Here is a 21,734-nt window from a genome sequence, read left to right on the forward strand (position 1 = left end):
AATGAAATGGGTGGGAGAGATTTAATGAGACGTTATTAAGTGAACAACTTAAAAGTAAACTTATCTGACTTTTAAAAAATACAAACTAGCATTTAAAATATTTATTATATATATTGAAAAAAATAAATTGAAAATATATATATTATATATATTGAAAATATATTGAAATAAAAATAATGTATTGAAAAATATAATTGAAAATGTATATATATTGAAAATAAATATTGAAAATTCAATATATCATATATATTGAAAATGTTAGAGAATATAAATATTTTAAATATATATTAATTAAATATGATAACTAAGGAACAGAAAGGGGGGAAGGGGGAAAAGACATAATTGAAGGATAATGAGAGGATAAAGAATAGAGAGGGTATTGATATGGACAGACATTTGGAAATCTAGCAACACAGAAAGGCATCCAAATGTGAATGTTAGTGAATCTTTCAAGTCCAACTGCAAAGGATAATATGGTTCTTTTTATTTCTCATTTGTAGTGTCGAATCCTCTGATGTCAACTGGAAGAAGAAAAAAAGTGGAGGAATAAAAATAATTTGTCAGTCAGAAATGAGAGATTTCTCAGCCATGGCTTTTATCACTGATCATATCAATTCCTTGATAGACCAGTGGTTTCCTGGTAAGAAGGCATTACTGAATTACATTATAATTTTATTTTAACATGTCTTTGCAATTCACAATAAAAGCCTTATTTAGAAAAACATTCCTATTAGCCAGAACTCAAGCCTGGCTGAGCACAGTGGTGTGTAACCCTAGCTTCTATGGAGGCTAAGGCTGGTGGATCTTTTGAGGTCAGAGGTTCTGAGCGCTAGTGAGGTATTCCAATAGGGTGTCCATACTAAATTGTGCATCAATATTTTGAGCCTCTGGGAGTAGAGAGCCCCCAGGTTGCCTAAAAAGGACAAACCAGCCCTGGGTGAAAAATGGAACAAATCAAAGCTTCTGTGCTTACCAGTTGTGAGTTTGGGCCCATGAATAGCCACTGTACTTCTAGCCTAGAGGCCCAGTTCTAAAAAAAAAAAATTTTAAAGAAAAGAAAAGGAAGGAACTCGCATCCAAGAACATTACAGGACTTCTTAATGAAATCCACATTTACTTAAAGAAGATCAGCCTAATAATCCATATAGGAAAAACTAAGTGGATGAAAATGAGTGTTGTCTATGACAGTGACATGCAGGTGAGTGGTGATTCTGTGAAGTTAGCACATTAGTATATCTCTCTGAGATGGACATTGCAGATGGACAGTGAATTGGGTCCAGAGTTAAGTAGGAAGAAGAAAGTAGGGTGTATTACATTTAGGAAATAACGCAGTTCTTTCAACAATCAAGAATTTCTCCCTGACACAAAAACTGATCATTTTAGCACAGATGCCCTCCAATGATGCTGTAGGGTTCTGAATGTTGGCATACAACAGCCTCCAAAGAAAAAAGATCGTGGGTGACCCAAATAGCAGTGGAATAGTAAGTATGTGGTGGGTGTAAGTAAGCAGCAGCATATTTCCAAAAATGACCCACAAATAAGAAGTGGAATAAGGGATAATGTGGAGAAAATATATGATCACAAAGAAGTCATATATTAAGTGAGGGACATGTGGGCAGCTTGAATACTGCATTATTACCTATGAAATGGACAAATACCAAATAGAAAGCCTTCAAACAGTATGTAAGTCATCTCAGATGATTTATGGGAGAATATGGACAAGACTCACAAAGCATAGGATCTGTGATTTACATCTGTTGTTATCATTTAGTCATTTACAGTCCTTTCTGACTCTTCGTGACCCCATTTGAATTTTTCTTGGCAAAGATACTGGAGTGGGTTGCCATTTCCTTCTCCAGCTATTTTACAGATGAGGAAACTGAGGCAGACAGGGTTAAGAGACTTGCCCAGGGTCACACAGCCAGTAATCGTCTGAGGCCAGATTAGAACTCAGGAAGAAGAGTCTTCTCGATGCCAGGCCCAGCAATTTATCCACTACACCATCTAGCTGCCCTGACATGTAGTAGATTCCTTAATAAATGTTTATTTCATTTTTTCCATTGACATAATGAAAATAGATAGCACTTTTAAGTTTGCAAATTCTCACAACAACCCTATGAGGTAGGTGCCCTTATTATCCCCATTTTATAGATGAGGAAACTGAGGCAGGGAGGGGTTGAGTGACTTGTCCATGGTCTATACTAGTAGGTGTCTGAGGTCAGATTTGAACTCTGGTCTTCTAATTCCAGGCCCAGTGTTCTATCCACTACACCACCTCCAGAACTCTACCTGGACTGTATTCAGCTACAACAAAAGCATAGAGAAGACCATTGTGAGGACCATTTGGTAGAAATTTTGACTACATAGGAACCCAGCCTCAAGGCTTCATTGAGGGAGGGCCTGCTGAAACAAAACAAAGAACACAGTAATAAACATGGGATTTGGGATTCCCACGTGAATGCCCCATATGTGTTGTGTACGAAAAGCAGACAATTGTACCTCAGTGTAGTAGTTAAAAAAAAAAGATGCACATGGCCCCTTAAAACTTTGATTTGTTTACTTAGTTCTGATTAAAAAGACTGAAATTTGTAGAGGAGAGAGTGACTGCAAAAATGTTTTTATTCCATTTTAGGGTGACTTGTTCGGTAAAGCAAAGTGCTGCCTTTATTAAAAGGCTTCTTCCACCAAAGTATCTCCCATGTTTATATTAAAATCCTATATGATTCCTAAAAGCCACGGCAACAGATAACTTTGTTCAGCAACATTCTGATATTAATATCAAACAAGGCATAAAACAAAGAAATGTGCACTCACCAGAGAGGTTTGCTTTTGCCATGGAAAATGTCTAGCAGAGAGTTCAAATGGAAGGGGAATTTTCAGTAGAGAGGGAGGTCAGCCCAATGCTCACATTTGCAGCTGACCAATGGGACTTGATATAATCAGAACACCTCTTACATGGGATCCATTGTTACTCAAAGAGTTTGGCCTGGCTTCCCAGGCATTGAGCAGGCCCCCACCTGTAGCTGGTTCTGTGCCATACTCCTTCAGTATCAAGGTGTTGAAATAGTCTTACTGACGGTGTCATTATCACATCAGTGATTGGAGTGGGGCAGGGGACAGGAATAATGCTTTCCACCAAAATGCAGACTTGCTCTTGGAAATGCCCAACTCGGAAAGAAGCTACCATGACCAGAGAGCAAGAATTGCTTTTAAAACTAGGCAGTTCTTCTCCACTGACCTTTCTGTGCTTGGAAGAAGGAAAGAATAGTGACCACAGTCATTAGCCCACATTAGCCCACACCTTCACCCAGACACTACAGGGTAAATGCCAACCACTTCTCCACAGGTGTTGCAACCATGATCATAAGACTTAGGACAGACAACAGCAATGGAAGTGTAAAGATGCTGTAAGGCTGGGCCTTCCCCATACAGGCTCAGAGTGGGGAAGTATTTCAGAGGCTATCAAGTTTAACCTAGACCTGAACAAAAACTTCCCTCTGCAGCTACCCAGAGATAGAAGACCTGAGCTCAGATCCCTTCTTAGAATTCTCATGTGTGCTTGCCAGACCAAAATGTTTCTAATGATCATTCTGCTTACTACTCACTCACCTTGGTAACTCTTAACATTTATCAGTTAACAAATATTTAATCTCTCTAATCTCCAGTGGTCTTCTCGTAAAATGAATGGCTGGAACTAGCTGACCTCTCAGGTTTCTTCCAGCCCTAACACTGAATGATTTTAGACTCCTTCACTCACCCAGCTCTGCCTTATCCCTTCCTAATGTGCATGTTGACTTGAAAGGTTCACTTTGGAATCTTTGCATTCAGCTAACCTCAAGATACTTACTAGTTGTGCAACCTTAGGCAAGTCACTGAACCTCTGTTTGCTTCTGTTTCCTCATCTGCAAAATGGGAACAATAAGAGAATCTACCTCTTGTGGTTGTTATGAGGATCAAAAGAGATAACAATAATAATAATAATAATAATAATAGCTAACATTTACATGGTACCTGTTATTTGCCAGGCACTGTGCTGATCCCTTTATAAATATTATCTCATTTGAGTTTCACAACAACCTTGGGAGATAGGTGTAATTTTATCCCCATTGATAAAGCTCTTAGCATAGTACATGGCACATAGTAGGTACTATATAATGCTAGTTGCTGTTATTATTATAATTTAGCTCCAATTCATCCAAAAAACCCCAACTTCCCGACCTTGTGGTGCTGTCTTGGTTTTGATATAACTGAGGAATCCATTGGGTAGTTGGAAGATAGTTTTAAAACTGAAGGGAAAAGTGATATGAGGAAAAGGGTTGAAAGGTTATATTATGGTGATCATAGTCACTGAATCCACATTAGTACATGTAGTCTGACAAAAGGAGGTTCTTTTTATAAAGCTTCATTAAAAAACATGGAGTCAGGACTTTACTCATCTCTAAAATGAGAGCTTCAGAGTAGATTTCTAAGGTGCCTTCTATCTCTAGACCCCTGTGTTATTGGAGTCTATGAAGGGGAAAGGGATATGTACTGTTTTAAGTGAAAAGACTGGAGTTGGATGACCTCAGTTTAAATTCCACCTCTGACACTTACTACCCATTATTAGTACCTTCTTATACCTTACTTCCTTGGGCGATTCACTGCCCAAGACTTCAACTCTCTTCTCTGCAAAATGAGGGGGTTCAACTTAACATATTTTATCTGTGATCCTATAATCCTGTGACTGTCCCAGGAAATCTGTGTTTTATGGGCCATTTAGAAAGGCTATCGTGAACAATGAATGCCATTATTTGATGGTTTGGTGGAAATGACTCAGGATGGTTTTTCCAGTTGGAATCCATACATGTCATTCACTATATAGCCCCCTGGTGTGTTTGAAGGTAGTGGTGGTGAATAACCAGAAAAGGGGGCCCCACGACGTGGGTGATACAAGGGCTATTTGTAGGTGGTGGTAAGTTGTCCTTGGGGACAGGGTATTTTAAGTTATGTCAGCTGCTAGAATGCATTGCTTTCTTTTTTCTTACATCTCTATTTCTAGATGCTATATAACTATTGCCAGCAGCTAGTACAGTACTCTACATATTGTGGGTGCTTTTGAGATGTTGTTGACTGCCTGGTTGACTGATGCTTTAAGTGAATTAGCTCTGTAATGAATATGGAATCATTTCGTATGCTAAGACAATGACTGCCTGATTAATGAAAATGGGAAAAAAAAAGTCATTCAGTTTGAGCACCAAGTCTGCAAATTCAGTGACAAGCCACACAAAGGGGAATGTGGTACGAATATGCTCATATGTACACATATATGAAATTGTAAAATTCTGACTTCCAACCCATTACAGCTCATCTCTGATTCTATCCATTACTAAAGCATGTCGAATCTCAACGTTATAAGCACCTCAAAAAATAGTGTAGGTAAATAAGGCTTTCTTTCCACCCAAAGATTCCTAAATGTTTATTGATTTAAAACAGAGTTTTATAGCTCAAATTATACTGTGGTTTAAAAAATCAACTACATTCTGTACCCTAGATCATCCAACCCACTGTAGCCTCAGGTAATAGAAGCTCACTGCAATTCATGGCAGGATAAGACCCTAGACAGAAAGAAGAAGCGTAGAATGGGAAGAGAAGGACTCAAAGAGAAAAATAAATGCTTTTTTTTTTCAGAATTTATGCACTTTGGAGACTCTGCACATAGTAGTAGCATAGTAAATTCTAGTTGAATTAAGTTCGTAGTCAGAGTTTTGTGGGCCAACTCAAACTTATCACAGTTTCTTTTGTAAAAAATTTTTTTTCAATTAAGAAGCATTCTTTTCACTTCCTTCCTACTTCCCCCTCCCCCAAAAAAGAAAGAAAAGAAAAACCCTTGTAACAGATATGCATAATCAAGCAAAGCAAATTTTCATATTGGCCACATCCAAAAATATGTGTCCTGTTTTGCACCTTGTGTCTGTCACCTCGCTGCTAGACAGGCAAATAGCATGCTTCAGTCATCTGTCCTGGAATTATGGTTGGTCATTGCATTGATGAGAATTCTTCAGTCTTTTAAAGTTATTTGTTTTTATAAAGTAGTTCCTATTAAACAAATTGTTCTGATTCAGGATGAGCAGTTAGTGTGAAGTACTAATGAAGTCTGACTTGAACCCCTATAGTCTCATGCTATACCTATGCTATAGACTTGTGTCCGCTGCCCCACCCCAGACTTATGATCCCCAAGGCAGGCTGTATGAGAGAGCAGATGCATGAGTGTAAATCTTTTTACAGCTCCTAAAATAATACCCCAAGGCCCACGTAATGGCTCAGTAGTATATATGAAAAACAACATATTGCACTTGTGGGTCAACACCTCAATTTATCTGATCTATTAGGAATGCAGTATAGGCCTGCCTACTGTGGGTCTGTTTGGGTCAGACAGAACAGATTGTATTACACAATCTTAATTACCAATATTTTAAAAAGAAACAGCCATGGGACATAAGGGACAGGCTTCTGTGATAAAATGTCCAGCCAGTGGACAACCCTGAGGGCTGCCTTTCTGGTAACCAGAATCTGTTCTTTTCAGCCCTTACAGCTACTGAGAGTGATGGCACCTTGCTCATGGAGCAATATGTACCGTGCCCCATCTGTGAGTCTTCAAGAACTCAACAAAATGACTTGAATGAGAAAACAGAGGATGTGCAATACTTTGATATGGAGGATTGTGTCCTGACTGCAATCGAGCAAGACTTTATCACATGTCCCAGTCACTCAGACATTCCTGTCCCTTTGCAAGAGCTGGTCCCAGAGTTATTTATGACTGATTTTCCTGCAAGGTAATGTAAACAGACTACCTTTAGTCAGATCTGTTAGTGAATCATCCTATCCCCTCTGCAAATACTTTTCTAAGTGATCAACAAAGCAGATTTCAGTCTGGCTCCTCTGCTAGCAGTTTAACCTCTATCACTTCTGGCCATGACTTAACCAAACCAGAGTACGCCAGCAACAGTGTAAACTGTATTTTGCCCTTTTGTTGTTGTTCAGTTGTTTTTATTATGTCTGAATCTTCATGACCCCATTTGGGGTTTTCTTGGGAGAGATACTGGAGTAGTTTGCCATTTCCTTTTTCAGCTCATTTTACAGATGAGGAAACTGAGGCAAATAGGGTTTAGTGACTTGTCTAGGGTCACACAGCTAGTAAGTGTCTGAGGTGGGATTTGAACTCAGGTCTTCCTGACTCCAGTCCCAGTGCTGTATCTATTGTGCCACTTAGCTTCCCATATTTCACACTAATCATGCCAATAGATTCTCTAGATCATGTTTCAGTAAATTCTTCTTGAGATTCTCACCCTCTTTGCAGATTGAGTTTGTGAGTTCTTAACTGTAGTAAGGCTAAAGTTGATCAGATACCCACACAAAGTCTAGCACTAATATGGTGTACCTCTGAGAGAAAAGGGCCACCAGGCTGGATAAAGAGGGGTGAACCAGCCCAGGTCAGAGAAGCGGAGTAGGTTAAAGCTTGCATCCTGATCAGCCTTGAGATCAAGCCCCTGATGGCCCTCTACACTTCTAGCTCAGAAAAAAATAGTTACCAGTCGAGACAGTGACAGAGACAGAGAGAGAGAGAGAGAGAGACATTCTCAACATCTCCTCCCTGAAAGGAAGCAAATGGTTTTTATTTTATGTTTTCATTGCTTGGACAAGGATAGCTAGTGAAAAAGCAAAAATGATTACCTTTGAAAGTCAAACCATCAGTATCCTGGGTGTATTCCATTTTCTTTCTGATAAATAAGCTGAAACTATCTTTCTGCTGAGCTTGCTCTCAGTCCTATTTTCCACTCTGCTGCTTGCTCAACAAACAGAAGATAAATTAGAACGGGTCTCCGGCAGATATTCAAAAATAGGAAAGGTTCCAAGCGGTCTGCTTTCATTTTCTCTTTTCTCAAACATTTATAACTGCTGCCTCAAGACTGAATATTTGAAGTCCTTAAGTCTTTGGAGGTGATGATATCTACTATTAATTTAAGATAATAACACTGGAAATAAGCTTTTGAAGAAAATATAAGACATTTTGGCATATCACCTAATAGGAAGTGGTCCCTAAAAATGATCACTCAACTTGGCCTTCCTCTTTAGTTCCCAGCAAGTTTTGGATTGTGACATCCTATTTGATTTCCAAATGCCCTTTTGAGACTTTTTGTGAGCCCTCAGCTAGAGATGAATCATTCTTCCTCAGATTCTTTATGCCGCTCTTACTGACTTCTCCTATGAACTTGGCTCATTCTAACATAAATTATCTATGTACATCTCATTTCCACTACAGATTGTCATCTCCTTGAGGGCAAGTACTATGCCTATTTTTTCCTTTCATTTTGAATTCTAGTAATGTTTCAGGTTTTTCTTTTTTTTTTATTTTTTTATTGTTCGGCAGTTGGGGTAGGTGACTTGCCCAGGGTCACACAGCTAGTACATGTCAAGTGTTTGGTCTGAGGTCAGATTTGAACGCAGGTCCTCCTGACTTCAGGGCTGGTGTTCTATCCACTGTGCCACCTAGCTGCCCCTTCGTGTTTTCCCAAAATGGTTTGAAAATTTGCTTCTCGTCAGTGTCCCTCTCCCCACCCTGCCAAAGAATTAGGGGACGTGCTTGAGTGTCAAAAAACCAATGTTCAAAATCCTTGGTTCTAGGCTTTCCACTTGGAAAAAGAATCTCAGGCTTTAGATCAAGTCTATTTTATGTCTTTTCAACTTACCAGACTGATCATCAGATGAGCAAATTCATTTAGAAAATATAAGGGTTTTTTTTTTCAGGTTCTGTTACTCGTGGAGTACATCAAAAGGCCTGACAGATAAAAGCAATTAAATTCTGAGATGGTAGGAGATTATAAGAGAGGATATGTACAAGGTCTTAGAAGAACATTATGAGAAGCAAAGTGTCGTAGAATGAAATATGCTAGTATTTATTTCTTCTAAATTCATCTTTAATTAAATCACCATTGTTCTTTAAAGATCATCTGGCCTCCATATTTTGGGGACCAGTCTCAAACATCTTTAAATAGGCAAGAGCTCATTTGGGGTTAAGCTCCAATTTTTTCCCTGACTAAAGGTAAAAATTTTCCTTTCCAGACTGAAATTTATCATGATTTAAATCTCATCTGAAAAAGCCCAACTTATATGAAACTCAGTTTATCTTAACATGAAAGGAGAAAAGTTGTCACTGCTGGCTCGAGTCTAGTCCTGAGGCAATAGCATGGGTCAGTTCTATAAAGAAACTCGGTTTTTCCAAAAATTGGGCAATTTTGGTTTGACAGGCAGGCACCACAGATAAGAAAACAAATGTAAAACCTTTTTAAAACAGGTAAGCATACATTGACTGGGCTTGAGATGAAAAGGAAAAAATGGAATGTAAGTGGTTCTCTTTTTCTTTTCTGACATGTTCTTCCTGATAATCCTTCCCTGCCTTCCACCCACCCACATGAAAGAAATTTAATTGCTTGATAGGGGACTTTCTGGGTGTTTTTTTTTAATCCATAATGATACAAGTGGGATTAATAAACTCATAGGGGATATTTTACCAGATTAGTTAGTTGAAAACTTATTAACAACAAGCCACACTGGTGACTTTGGTGACCCAGAGTAGTCAGCCTGGTCTCAGGGTTTGAAACCATGTGCCACAAAGATGCTGGCAAATACTGAACCATCATGCCTGAACTTTGTCAAGCAACATTTTTCCATGTATATGTACTATTCCCCTGGTTTATATAAATTTCTAGGGTCTTTTCTCTGAGAGAACTTTCCAGGCGTTGTGGAGTCACAGCAGAAAGTCACATTTCAAACAACTTCAGCATAAATTGCTAGTATTTCCTTAGCTCTGCCCTCTAGTCACATGAGACCCTTTAACAATCTGCATCTTTCTCATCCAGGTAGTTATTAATGAGTATTTGGGGTAACAGCCCCAGCATGTCTGCCTGAGAATCTGGATGAGGGATGTAATTTGTTAGTTTTATTTGACCAATGTATAGTTCAGTTGAGCTGTTTGAAGTCTAAGCAGATGTAAGACCTGTCTCTGGAAAATAATGGAAAATGATGAATTGCATCGTAAGTAACAGTAATTTGGTCAGTTGCATCAAGAGGGAAAAGTCAGAAATTAAAGCGAAGCTTTTCCATAAATTGTACAACCTTGGTTTGACAGTGAGGCAATCTGGAAAAGGCAGCAGATGTAAAACCTTTTAAAACATATAGGTGTGTGCTGTAGTGTTAACTAGGCTTCAGGTTGAGAGGAAAAAAGAATTTTAAATCGTCCTCTTCTTTTACCTCCAATCCTCCAAGAAGAAAGAAAGGGAGGAGAATGAATCAATGCTGAGCAGAACACTGGAAGAACTGAGGCAAATATTCATGTCAACAGATATTTTGTTGTTGTTCAGTCCTGACTCTTCGTGTCTCCATTTGGGGTTTTCTTGGCAAAGATACTGAAGTGGTTTGCCATTTTCTTCTCCATCTCATTTTACAGATGAGGAAACTGAGGCAAACAGTGTTAAGTAACTTGCCCAGGGTCACACAGCTAGTAAGTATCTGAGGCCAGATTTGAACTCACAAAAATGAATCTTCCTGACTCCAGGCCCAGCATTCTATCTACTTCACTACCATGTAGAATTTTACCAGTTAAGAGTGTCCCAAGAAAAATTCTCTATGCTTATAATTATTGTTATTATTATATTATATTATATTATGTTATATTATATTATATTATATTATATTATATTATATTATATTATATTATATTATATTATATTATATTATATTATATTATATTATATTATATTATATTATATTATATTATATTATATTACATTATATTATATTATATTACATTATATTATAATAGCATTCTCTATGCTTAAAAGTTGTTTTTTTTCTTGACCATTATGAAATAACTCAAATGTAACGTCCATTATTTTAGAAGACTTTTTCTACCCTTTCTGGATATATATTAGTCTAATTATCTAATAGGCCTAGATGATTGATCAGAATACAAGTTGGAGAATATAAGTTCCTTGAAGGTAGGATCTGATTTGTTCCTGGCTTTGTATCTTCAGTGACTAGCACAGTGCCTGACACATAAGTGCTTTCAGAATTTAACTCACTTGTCTCCATGAGGAGTCTGAATAAGCTGTTAAGCAGTGAACATAACATCTGACAAACTCCACACTTTCGGCAGGTTCTCTTCCAAATATAGGGAGCTATGAGGAGGCACTCCAGGGAAATGTTTAAAGTATAGTTCCTACCAGACTAATCATTTGTGTTATGTTCATGGCAGGCTATTTCTGGAAAATAGCAAGTTAGAATGCAGTGAAAATGAAAACAATGTTCTGGGCCAAGGTGGAAGTGGAACCATTATATACCAAGCACAGTACCATGGGAAACCAGTGGCCGTGAAGAGATTTCAGCTCAAAAAATTCAAGAAATTTGCTAATGCTACAGCAGGTAAACAGGGATCCTTGGTCAATATCCTTTCCTTCCAAGTATCTGCTCCCCATAGAGAGCAGCCTGCACCACAAATCATCTCTCTTCCTTCAAGCAGTGCCTGCAGCTGTATAAATACAGAGTCAAAAAATGGGCAGTGTGTGTGTGTGTGTGTGTGTGTGTGTGTGTGTGTGTGTGTTTCTGAAGGTATGAAGAGGGAACCTTTCTTTGTACACAATGAATTCTGAGATCAGCTGTAAGAATGGTAAATGTGCCATTAAATTGTGGCCTGGGGTTCTGTTGCTTAGCAACTGGATGTAGGATCCTGCGATGGTAAACACAAAATGTTGAGGGAGTCTGATTGTGACCCCTAGTTGACCGTCTGACTCACTGAGCTATTTTAGCAAAGCCGGTTCACCCCTCTCTCTGTGCCTTGGTTTCCTTCCCTGTTGATCTGAATTTCAGATGTTAGTCTGAGGCTGGAGTGACTAGTAAATAGGACTTTCAAAACATAAATCTGAATATTTCATTCTCAGCATTTGAATCATTTACCCCTTTCTCAGGCAACACCTACATAGGTAGCATAACAGGAACTAGATCTATAATGTTGTTAGGACAAGGAGTTCCAAGGTGAGAAACCCTTTCCAGTGCAGGTCAGCACTTTCTCTGAAACTTACCTTCTTAGAAAGTTGCCTAGAGCACTGAGAAGTTAAGTGACTAGTATGAATCAGAAGTCAGAACTTGAACCTGGGATCTTCTCTTCCCCCACCCTCCCCTTTAAGACCATACTCTGTACTACCAAATTTAAAGTGATATAGCAGCCTAGGTAGAAAGCAATCACTTTTATTTCACCCCAGCTGAATATGGAAAGATAAAGTAGGTTAGTCATTGAATGTTAGCATTGGGAGGAACCTGTAGAGATCATGTGGGTTCAGCTCTCTCATTTTACAGATGAGGAAACTGAGGCCCACAGGTGGGAAGTGACTGACTCAAAGTCACAGATCTGGGACCAGAGCTTTTTAGGAAATGGTTTGGAAGAGAGTGTAGGTTTTTTTCTTCTCCCCTTGAAGTGAACACAAATAATATTCACACCCACAGGAAATTTGCATCTAAATGGCATTCTCCAAATAGAGATTTTTTTACTTCACACCCCAGGGATGTCTTACTATTTAGGATCCAGTGGGATGAATGTAGGCCTCTGAGAGAAATTTTTTTATTTCCATTTTAAAGAGCATGATTTCCCACTTTTTATATCTTACAAGTCAGCTTATGTTATCTTTACCAGGCTGATTTTCATTAATTGTCTCTGCCAAAATTTTGTACATGTGGGAATTAGTTCACTGAGGGAATCGGCTCAGAGTTTTGAACTCTGTTGGTTTGAATTCATAACAGGCCACTAATGATAGAAAGGCATTGCCAAGTAACACCCAGTAGTAGACAGTAGTCCATATTGAAAACGATAAAAATAGCAGCTGACCCCTTTGTTAAGTACAATCAACAGAAAGTCTAGGAAGAGGCTGAACTGTAATGTATTGAGGACTTTAACCAACCAATCAATCAGTCAGGGATGACAATACATATATACCAGGAACTGTGCTAGGCAATGGGTATTCAAAGACGAGACAAGGAACAATCTCTCCTTTCATGGAGTTGAAATCGTGTTGGGGAAATGTGACTCAGTGTTAGAGCAGCCAGATTCCTTGATGCTGTTTGAAGAACCTGCAGAACTAAAGATTTCATCTCTCTAGCCCTAGTCTAAAGTCTGACCACGGGCTGATGTCAGAAAAGTGCTATTCCTACATAAGTCAGAGAATATTCACTGGAAAGGTCAAATTGCACATCTGAATATTTTACAGAGATTACCATAGCTTCACTTGAGACAAATTTGAAGTTTAGGCTCCTAGTTCTGGAGTGTACCAATCAAAAATTTTTTTTCCCATTACTTTCTTATAATCTCTTGTCCCTTGAGAGGCAGGACTTGAAAATATTTGTGAAATAATACAAGGTTCTCTTTTATCTGAGCTGTGATATCCCAGGCCTCTGGACACATTGGAGGATATTATATGTGCATTTTTTCCCTGTTAAATCAGTAATCAGAATAAAAACTCTCTTCATTCATAGGAGCATTGGTTTAAAGCTAGAAGGAAGGCTACCCCTCATTGTTTCACATAAGAAAACTGAGACCCAGAGACGTTAAGTACTTACCCAGATTTAGAGATATGTGGCAGAGCCAGGATTCAAACCAAGCTCAGCCCTACTGCCAGCAGAGGGATTTTCTAGATTGCATGTATTTTTAACCCTTTTAGGACAGTACTTGTAAGAGATTTTCTTAAAGCACTTTAAAACTTGCAGAATGTTTTACGTGCATTATCTCACTTGATTCCATAACTATCCTAAAAGGTAGATATGGAAGGTAATATTCTCTCTCTCCTATAGATGAGAAAACTGAGAATCATAGGGGTTAAGTGTCAATGGTCATATAGCCAGTATCCAAAGCAAAATTTGAACCCAAGTCACTCTTAATTCCATGTCTTTGCACTATACTAGGCTGCTTCCAAACGCAGTACCTAACAGACTGCCTTTACTTAGTAGGGTGCTCAATATATGTTGAGGAAAGGTTTAATGAATGGATGAACATCCTCAGGTTCACAAGAATTTAAGTTCTGTGTAATACTGTTGAGTACCACCACTTTGATAACCTGTAATTAATAAAAATTAAATGAAATATAAAAAATAAGTTTAAATTTAATTCTAGACTTCTAAGCCACTAGTCTCCAAACCTTTTTGATTACACAACCCACCATTTTTTACAATTGTACACTCCCCCCATCATTTATAATTTACTTATTTTAAGCTGCATGCATCAGCTACTGTAGTAATAAGTATAAACACTATAAACTTAGACAAAAATAGAAATGAAAAAGGATGAGATAAAAATGAAATAGTATTTGATCCTAGAGTTAATAGGCAGTCACTGGAGTTTATTGATTAGGGCAGTGACACTGTCAGATCTGCTTTTTAGGAAAATCACTTTGGTAGCCATGTAGAGTGTGAGTTGGAAAAGGTGGAGAAACCAAGTAGGAGGGTATTGTGATAATTCATGTGAGAGGTAAGAAGGTTCTGAAATAGGCTGGTGGTTGTGTAACTAGAGAAGAGGACAGATGCAAGAGATATTGTGGAGTCAGATATGTGGGGTGAGGAAGAGTGGGGAGTTGAGGATAATGCTAAGGTTATGAATGAGAGAGAGACAGATGGATAATGCAAAGAGAGAGAGTAAATATAAAGGAGAAGAATATGGCCGACAGTTATCAAATGCTACAGAGAGGTCAGGAAGAGTTAAGGTTGGAGAAAGAGCATCATGCTTGGTAATTAAGAAATTATTGATAACTTTGAAGAGAGCTCTGTCAATTTGAGGGGTGGGGACCTGAGAGTTGGAGAAGGACAGTGCAATTGCAACCCTTCCACATGGATGAATCCTGTGCCACTCTTTCCCGGTGACAAGGGAAAAATGTATTTATAGAAGGGGTGGACCTTACTCACTGGCCACTGCCCCACGTGTAGAGCTAGCTGCTGTCATGATCCAGAAGATAGAGTGTGGGCATTGTAAGTGTAGGGGTAGACAATGGAAATTGCTGCTTTTCAGCTGTTAGGGGTGTCTGGGTTAGGGTTTGACCATTCTAAGGGGCCAAAACCAGGTGCAGTAGGGGGAAGGGGACAGCTTTGGGAGGAGTCAGAATGGGAGAATGTTGAAGGGCATAATGTAGTTGGGTTGGCAATAATTCTGCAGCTGGCTATGGATTCAGGGTAGGAGGCGACCCATCTTCTCACAGTCTTATTAATTGGCCACCCACCCCTTGAGGTCAAGCTACAGCCCCCTTGAAGTCATCCCTCAATCCTCATTTTGGAGACCACTGTGCTGAGCCATTATTTCAGAAGGGAACTTTTCTCGTTGTTATATGCAAAATAACTACATACTCAAGAAGGAGGAACCCCTGTCTTTGTGGGTCTCTCTGTAGGCTAACACCAATTTGGGAAGTGCCTACAACTTAGGTTATGTTCCAGTGTGTAGAACTAGAGTCCATACAAGCATCAGTTACTTTGCACGGTATTGTTATTTATATGGTTGGTGAACTCCTGTAGACATTTTTGGCATCTTAGTTCTGTTCTCTTGTCCTTTGCTTAACTGAAATTTGTCTATGTCAGATTCCATGCTGAAGCACCTACGGGCCATGGATGCCATGAAGAACTTTTCAGAATTCCGGCAGGAAGCCAGCATGCTACATTCCCTACAACATCCATGTATTGTGTCCTTGATTGGAATTAGCATCCACCCTCTTTGCTTTGCCCTAGAACTCGCCCCCTTGGGTAGTCTCACTACTGTGCTTTCTGAAAAGTCCAAAGGTAACATCTGAGAGTCTCTCTTTTCCTTAGGTACAATGTGTGTAATAGCTTGATTTCTTTCACTCACCTGAGTTTCTTGATGTTCAAGAAACATGCTGTGACTTGCAGAGGAAAGCGCTGAAATATTCAGGCCAGTGAGATTCTGCCTCCCTAGGCTGCAAAACACACCACTGTCTTAAGAGGGATTAAGCAGGAGAGGGAAGAAGCCCCTCACCACTACAGAGAAGTCCCTGAAAGTTCATGGGGTGACATTCTCTAGTAATAAAGAGGTAATCATCCTCTGGACTAAAATTCTCTGGGGTCAGGATGGAGATAGGGACTGAACCCATGACTTTATCAGTTCAGGGAACTCCCATATGAGAGAACTCCCTCTACTAGTGCAGGTCAGTACCTACTCTGCAACGTGGAGAGAGAGCTGCCTAGAACATTTAAATATTATAACTTGCCCAGGTCCCATAGCCAGTATATGTCAGAGGTAGAATTTGAATCCAGATCTTCCTGGCTTTGAGGCCAGCTCTCTATCTATTCTGTAATGGGAAGTCAACATTATTGAGGAGATATTTCAATCATTCAGAAGTCTGCTTAGTTTTTATTTAAGTTAGTGGTTAATTATAAATGTAAAATCATCAGTCTATCCAAAAAAACAGGGAACTCTAAACTTTAAACTAGCTGAGAAAGTATTCTTTGTATTTTGAAGTGGAGGAAATAGCATGCAAATTGATTTTTCCCCTAAAGTTGTCTTTGATGAAAATACATAAATATACCAACAGAATGTTTATGGTATGGCAAGATACAGCCTTTGAGGTTGGCTAATCTGCAGAAATTTTGACTCATTGATATTATAGAAATATCATGTCATAAATGAAAAGCTAATAGTAAAAATAAATTCAATGCTAAGTAATATTTCATTGATATGATTCTGAGTCTTTTCTGGCTTGTGGCTTGGTAGGACACTGAAATAAGAGGTTTGTCAGGTTATGTCAGTCACTCAGCAAGAATTTATTAAATACCTACTTTATGAGACTCTGGGGATAGAGAGACAAAATCAAACAGTCCCTGCCCTCAAGGAGTTTCCATTCTACTAGGGCAGATAACACGTATGCATAAAGGTATATAGAAAATGCCCATGAAGTAAATACAAGGCAGTTATGGTGGGAAGAGCATTAGAAGTTGCAGAGGAAAGACTTCATGTAGAAGAAAGTGGTCCTTGAGCTGAGCCTTGAAGAAAATCAAGGATTCGAAGAGGTGAGGAAAGAATACATTCATTCCAGGGATAGAGGGCAGCTGGAAATGGCGCAGAGAGGGGAGAACACATGGGAAGAACAGTAAGAAGGTTAGTTAGGCTGGACTGTGGAATGCAGGCAAGGGAGCAGAGGTTGGGGGCCAAGTTATAATGCCAAACCGAGGAGTCCATATTATCATATCAGTAATATATAAATTACTGGAGTTGGGTGAGGGGTGGGCAAAGAGGTATTTGCTATAATGAATTTGGCTTTTTTCCTTTCTTTGAAAAGGGTCTTCTTTTATGCCCCTGGGGCATATGCTTACACAGAAAATAGCCTATCAGATCGTCTCAGGCCTGGCCTACCTTCATAAGAAGAACATCATATTCTGCGACCTAAAATCTGACAACATTTTAGTTTGGTCCCTTGATGTCAAAGAACACATCAATATCAAACTCTCTGACTACGGGATCTCTCGGCAGTCATTTCATGAAGGAGCTCTTGGAGTTGAGGGCACCCCTGGCTACCAGGCCCCTGAGATCAGGCCCCGAATTGTATATGATGAAAAGGTAACTGACACCATTCCAAAGCAAACCTTTATTTTATGAATCAGTGGAAAGAGTCTTGTGTCAGTTCTTTTTGGGATTTCCACATTCCCACTCATGAGAGGCTTTAATGCTAGTCCAACCTTAGCTGAACAGTTCTGAGGAGTTGAGGCTTTATTTGTTCTTATTGAATCATTTCATTCATGTCTGTCTCTTTGGGACCCCATCTGGGGTTTTCTTGGCAAAGATACTGGAGTAGATTGCCATTTCCTTCTTCAGCTCATTTTAAAGATGAGGAAACTGAGGCCAACAGGGTTAAGTGACTTACCCAAGGTAACACAGCTAGTAAGTTTCTGAGGCTAGATTTGCTTTATTTAGGCAAACTCGTATAGTGAAAAGAGCATAAGACTTTGGAGGCAGAAGACATGGGTTCAGATCCCAACTCTGACATCAGCTATAGGATTCTGGGTAAATATCATAAACGTGCCAAGCCCTGGGTTCCACATTCACAAAATGAGAATAGTAATAATCCTTGTTTTACTTACTTCACAGGGTTTTTACGGGTAAAACACTTTGTAGACCTTAAAATACTATAGAAATTTTTATTTTTGTTCTTGATATTGACAGCCCACTAACATATATAACTACTGGTTTTATATATATAGATAATTATAATAATTATTGCCATATACATATGTATATAATTATTTATAGATAATGCTATTGGTTGCTGTATTGTTATTTGTTCATTATGTTATTATTAATTATATATTGTAAATAATAAAATGAGTTGACTGGAAGCATCAAGATTTCCCTGGATGTCTTTTCTTTTCCCTTTTCTATCCCAGAAGATTATAATCAGGGAGTATTAGGTGATACTTTGATGTGCCAAAATGAAAGTTTGGGTGTTTTGTTTTTCTTTTTTTCCCCAGTCTCTACCCTGTAGCTTTCTGGTAATGAAAAGCCTGGGTTTAGCCTCAGCAGCTTCTAAGCCTTGAAGATAAGAGGGCTCAAACAATTAGACTTTGATTTGGCAAATGATAGCCTATATTCCTTCAGGAAATTCTTATGTATTAACCACCTGTGAAGTAACTCTCCTAAGCCAAGAAGACTGAGCAGAGAGAAATCCAAAGGAAACAAAGCTTGGGTTCAGGCAGTTAGCCATCAGCTCACATGCAGGCCAGCTTCAGTCTTTGATTATAGTTAAATATTTATTCTCCTTGGCTTCTTTCACCCTAAACAGGGAAACGGCCAAATCAATTTGGATACGTGAATGCCAGTTTCATTTTACAGATTCACACAAGACAACTAGAAATTATTTTGGGATGCATAGAAGAGGGAAAAACATTGCCTTTGTAGCTTTGCTCAATCTTTTTACATAGCAGTTTATTGTTCAGCATAGAAATAGCGTCTTGTACAGTTTTAGTCACAGTGGCAGCTTATTATTTTGTGACCCTGCTTGGGTCGCTGGCTAATCGTATTATGAATAGGAACAATAGTTTTTCTGAATACCTGTGTGGTATCCAATAGATCCGTGACCTTAAAAGTCCTTTCTGGGTCTGAAAGTCTATGTTTCTGTGAAATTGTCCAAGATATAGGATAAATCAAAGCAGAGAACACTTTAGGAGTGGAAGTTAAAATACAAAATTCTAAGTAGCAACTGAAACTAAGTAGTACAAATTCATCTTATTCTAAAATAGATAACTTTTAAGGAGAATGCTGTAAGATTATGCCTTCCTACTTACATAAAATTCTCTATTCTGTCTCACCCATCTTATCCTTCAGTACTCCAGTGGTTCTCACAGATGTAGAGATCCCTCCATCAGTGCAGATTACAACCCATATCCATTTTCTTGCTGAAAAATGGCACTCCTTAATCACCTGTAGTAAATTTTTCCAATAGCAAAGTAAAGAATATACAAATATTAAAAGGTCTTGATGATGCCTCTTATTTAACTTGGCTTCTTGTACCCAATTATAGCAGATAACAGTTTTTAAGTGAGAAAAGTTTGCTCAGTTGTGAGTTGTTTTAAAGCAAGGACCATGTCTTCTACTCCTTTTGTGTCCCCCCCCCCATCAGCTACAATGCCAGGTACCCTGTAGCCCCTTACTCGATGCAGTTGGACAAATTTCAAGAGATTTGCCTTCTCTTCTCAGGTGGACATGTTTTCCTATGGAATGGTGCTTTATGAACTGCTGTCAGGTCAGCGGCCTGTCCTTGGTCATCATCAACTTCAGATTGCCAAGAAGCTATCTAAGGGCATCCGTCCAGTCCTGGGGCAGCCAGAAGAAGTACAGTTCCATAGACTGCAGGCACTCATGATGGAATGTTGGGACACCAAACCTGAAAAGGTACCTGGGAGGAGGAGTGTGACAAAAGGGACTGGAGGAAGAGGGGAGAGGCAAGGTGCAGTCCTTGTGATACTTGTATCCTCACTTCCCAGTGTTAGGTAAAGCTTTCTACTATATGTTAAATAAGGCTATATGTACCCATCCAGCCAACTGTAGAGAACCCACTTTTTGGTCAGTGTAACTATAGTTGACATGACTTTTCTCTCCTGTTTTAGAATGGGATATTTAGTATATATATGACACATAAGAAGTAAGTGCTTAATAAATGGGGTTTTTTTTCATTCCTTCCTTCATTTATTTCTCCTAATTTTTCTCTTATTTTCTTATCTTCAGTTAAAGAAAATAAAAGTTCCTTTTCTAAAAAAAGAAAGGATGAAAAATCTTAGTTCTGTAGTCACGTAAATAGCCCCAAAAAATTACATTTACTCCCATAGCAATAAAGTCGATTCTAATTTTGTGGAGAAAAAGGGGGAGTGGCAAGGATCTGTTTTTAGAGAAACAATCATATGTTTTCTCATGAGGAATGTGGATCATAATATAATTTCTGAAAATAACCTTCCTGAGGGGATACAGTGGTTCCAGGGTTAAATTTGAGTTATTATCAAGTTAGATTGAAATATTGGAATGTGGTAGGAAGCTAAGTGAAGTCTTAAGAAAGAGCCTCAAGAAGATTGGATGGCCCTGGATATGAAAGTTGGAACATTTGGAATTTAGTCCAACATGAGCAGTTTAATGCTAAATTGACCATGACTAAAATATTTTAAGTTGGTTCTGCACTAATCTGGAAAACCCCCAAAGTTTACCTTCCATGTTCAAAATTGCTTCATCCTCTTGCCTGTATTCTCTAAAATGTGGCCAAAGCAATGATATTGAACAAGTAAATCTGACAGCAAAGCATCTTCCCTGGGTTTATGAAAGCTAATTTCGCATGTAATATTTTGCTAACTGGCATTGATCTTTTTGTTGTTAATGAGCCATAAACCCTTCTTCACACGGTTGGGTGGATGTCTTTTCTCTCAGCGACCTTTGGCCGTTTCCGTAGTTAGCCAGATGAAGGACCCTACCTTTGCGACTTTCATGTACATGCTGCCCTGTGGGAAGCAGACTTCTTTCTTCTCATCCCCGGGACAAGAATATACTGTCGTGTTCTGGGATGGAAAAGAGGAATCCAGGTAACCTTCATTTGCTGCTTTTTTAATCATCTAGAGGTGTGCAGTGCTCACAGACCCCTGAAAAGACACAGTTTGAACCTTTACAAAGCCTATAATGATCTTCTACAACACTTCCCTTCACTCTATAATGAGAGAATTGAACAAGATTCTTTCACTTTCTGCCTTTGTCTCCCCATCACCTAGCACCGTGCCTGGCATGTTGTAAGTGCTTAATAAATGCTTGTGGATTGATTAGATGATCTTTAAGGTCCCTTCCAAATCTAACATTCTATGATTCTATTGTCAGATCTTGAACAGGGACCAAAAAAGGCATTGTACACAGACACAGAAATGTAAAAAATTCCTGGTATATAACCAGACAGTGTGGAGAAGGTAGAATTCAACCTTTCTTTCCACACTGGTAAAACTAAGTGACTGAAAAATACGTGTTGTCTAGACTCAGGGTTCTTCTCCTTTTTGGTAGTCTGGTGAAGCGTATAGACCCCTTCTCCGAGTCATGTTTGGTGCTACATTCATAATTGAGAGAAATGCTAACAATTAAAGGTTAGTGAAAATAAAGATGTAAATTTTTTCCCCATTCAAGCTCAAAAATTGGAGGCTTTTCT

The 21,734-nt window shown here is 38.8% G+C and overlaps 1 protein-coding gene across 3 annotated transcripts in view; it reads left to right on the forward strand.

Moving 5' to 3' along the window:
- LRRK1 (leucine rich repeat kinase 1) overlaps nucleotides 1–21,734 on the forward strand; it is a 153,394-nt gene that overhangs the window by 114,257 nt on the left and 17,403 nt on the right. For all 3 annotated transcript variants that reach the window (XM_020963705.2, XM_020963714.2, XM_020963732.2), the window contains 7 exons: nucleotides 501–640; nucleotides 6,563–6,812; nucleotides 11,291–11,457; nucleotides 15,640–15,837; nucleotides 17,352–17,629; nucleotides 19,763–19,957; nucleotides 20,978–21,129. In XM_020963705.2, coding sequence (XP_020819364.1) covers nucleotides 501–640; nucleotides 6,563–6,812; nucleotides 11,291–11,457; nucleotides 15,640–15,837; nucleotides 17,352–17,629; nucleotides 19,763–19,957; nucleotides 20,978–21,129 — 1,380 coding nt within the window. The remainder of the gene's footprint in view (nucleotides 1–500; nucleotides 641–6,562; nucleotides 6,813–11,290; nucleotides 11,458–15,639; nucleotides 15,838–17,351; nucleotides 17,630–19,762; nucleotides 19,958–20,977; nucleotides 21,130–21,734) is intronic.

The sequence above is a fragment of the Phascolarctos cinereus genome, unplaced genomic scaffold (assembly GCF_003287225.1).
Source record: "Phascolarctos cinereus isolate Bilbo 61053 unplaced genomic scaffold, phaCin_HiC Scaffold_3;HRSCAF=262, whole genome shotgun sequence".
Classification (NCBI taxonomy): Eukaryota; Metazoa; Chordata; class Mammalia; order Diprotodontia; family Phascolarctidae; genus Phascolarctos; species Phascolarctos cinereus.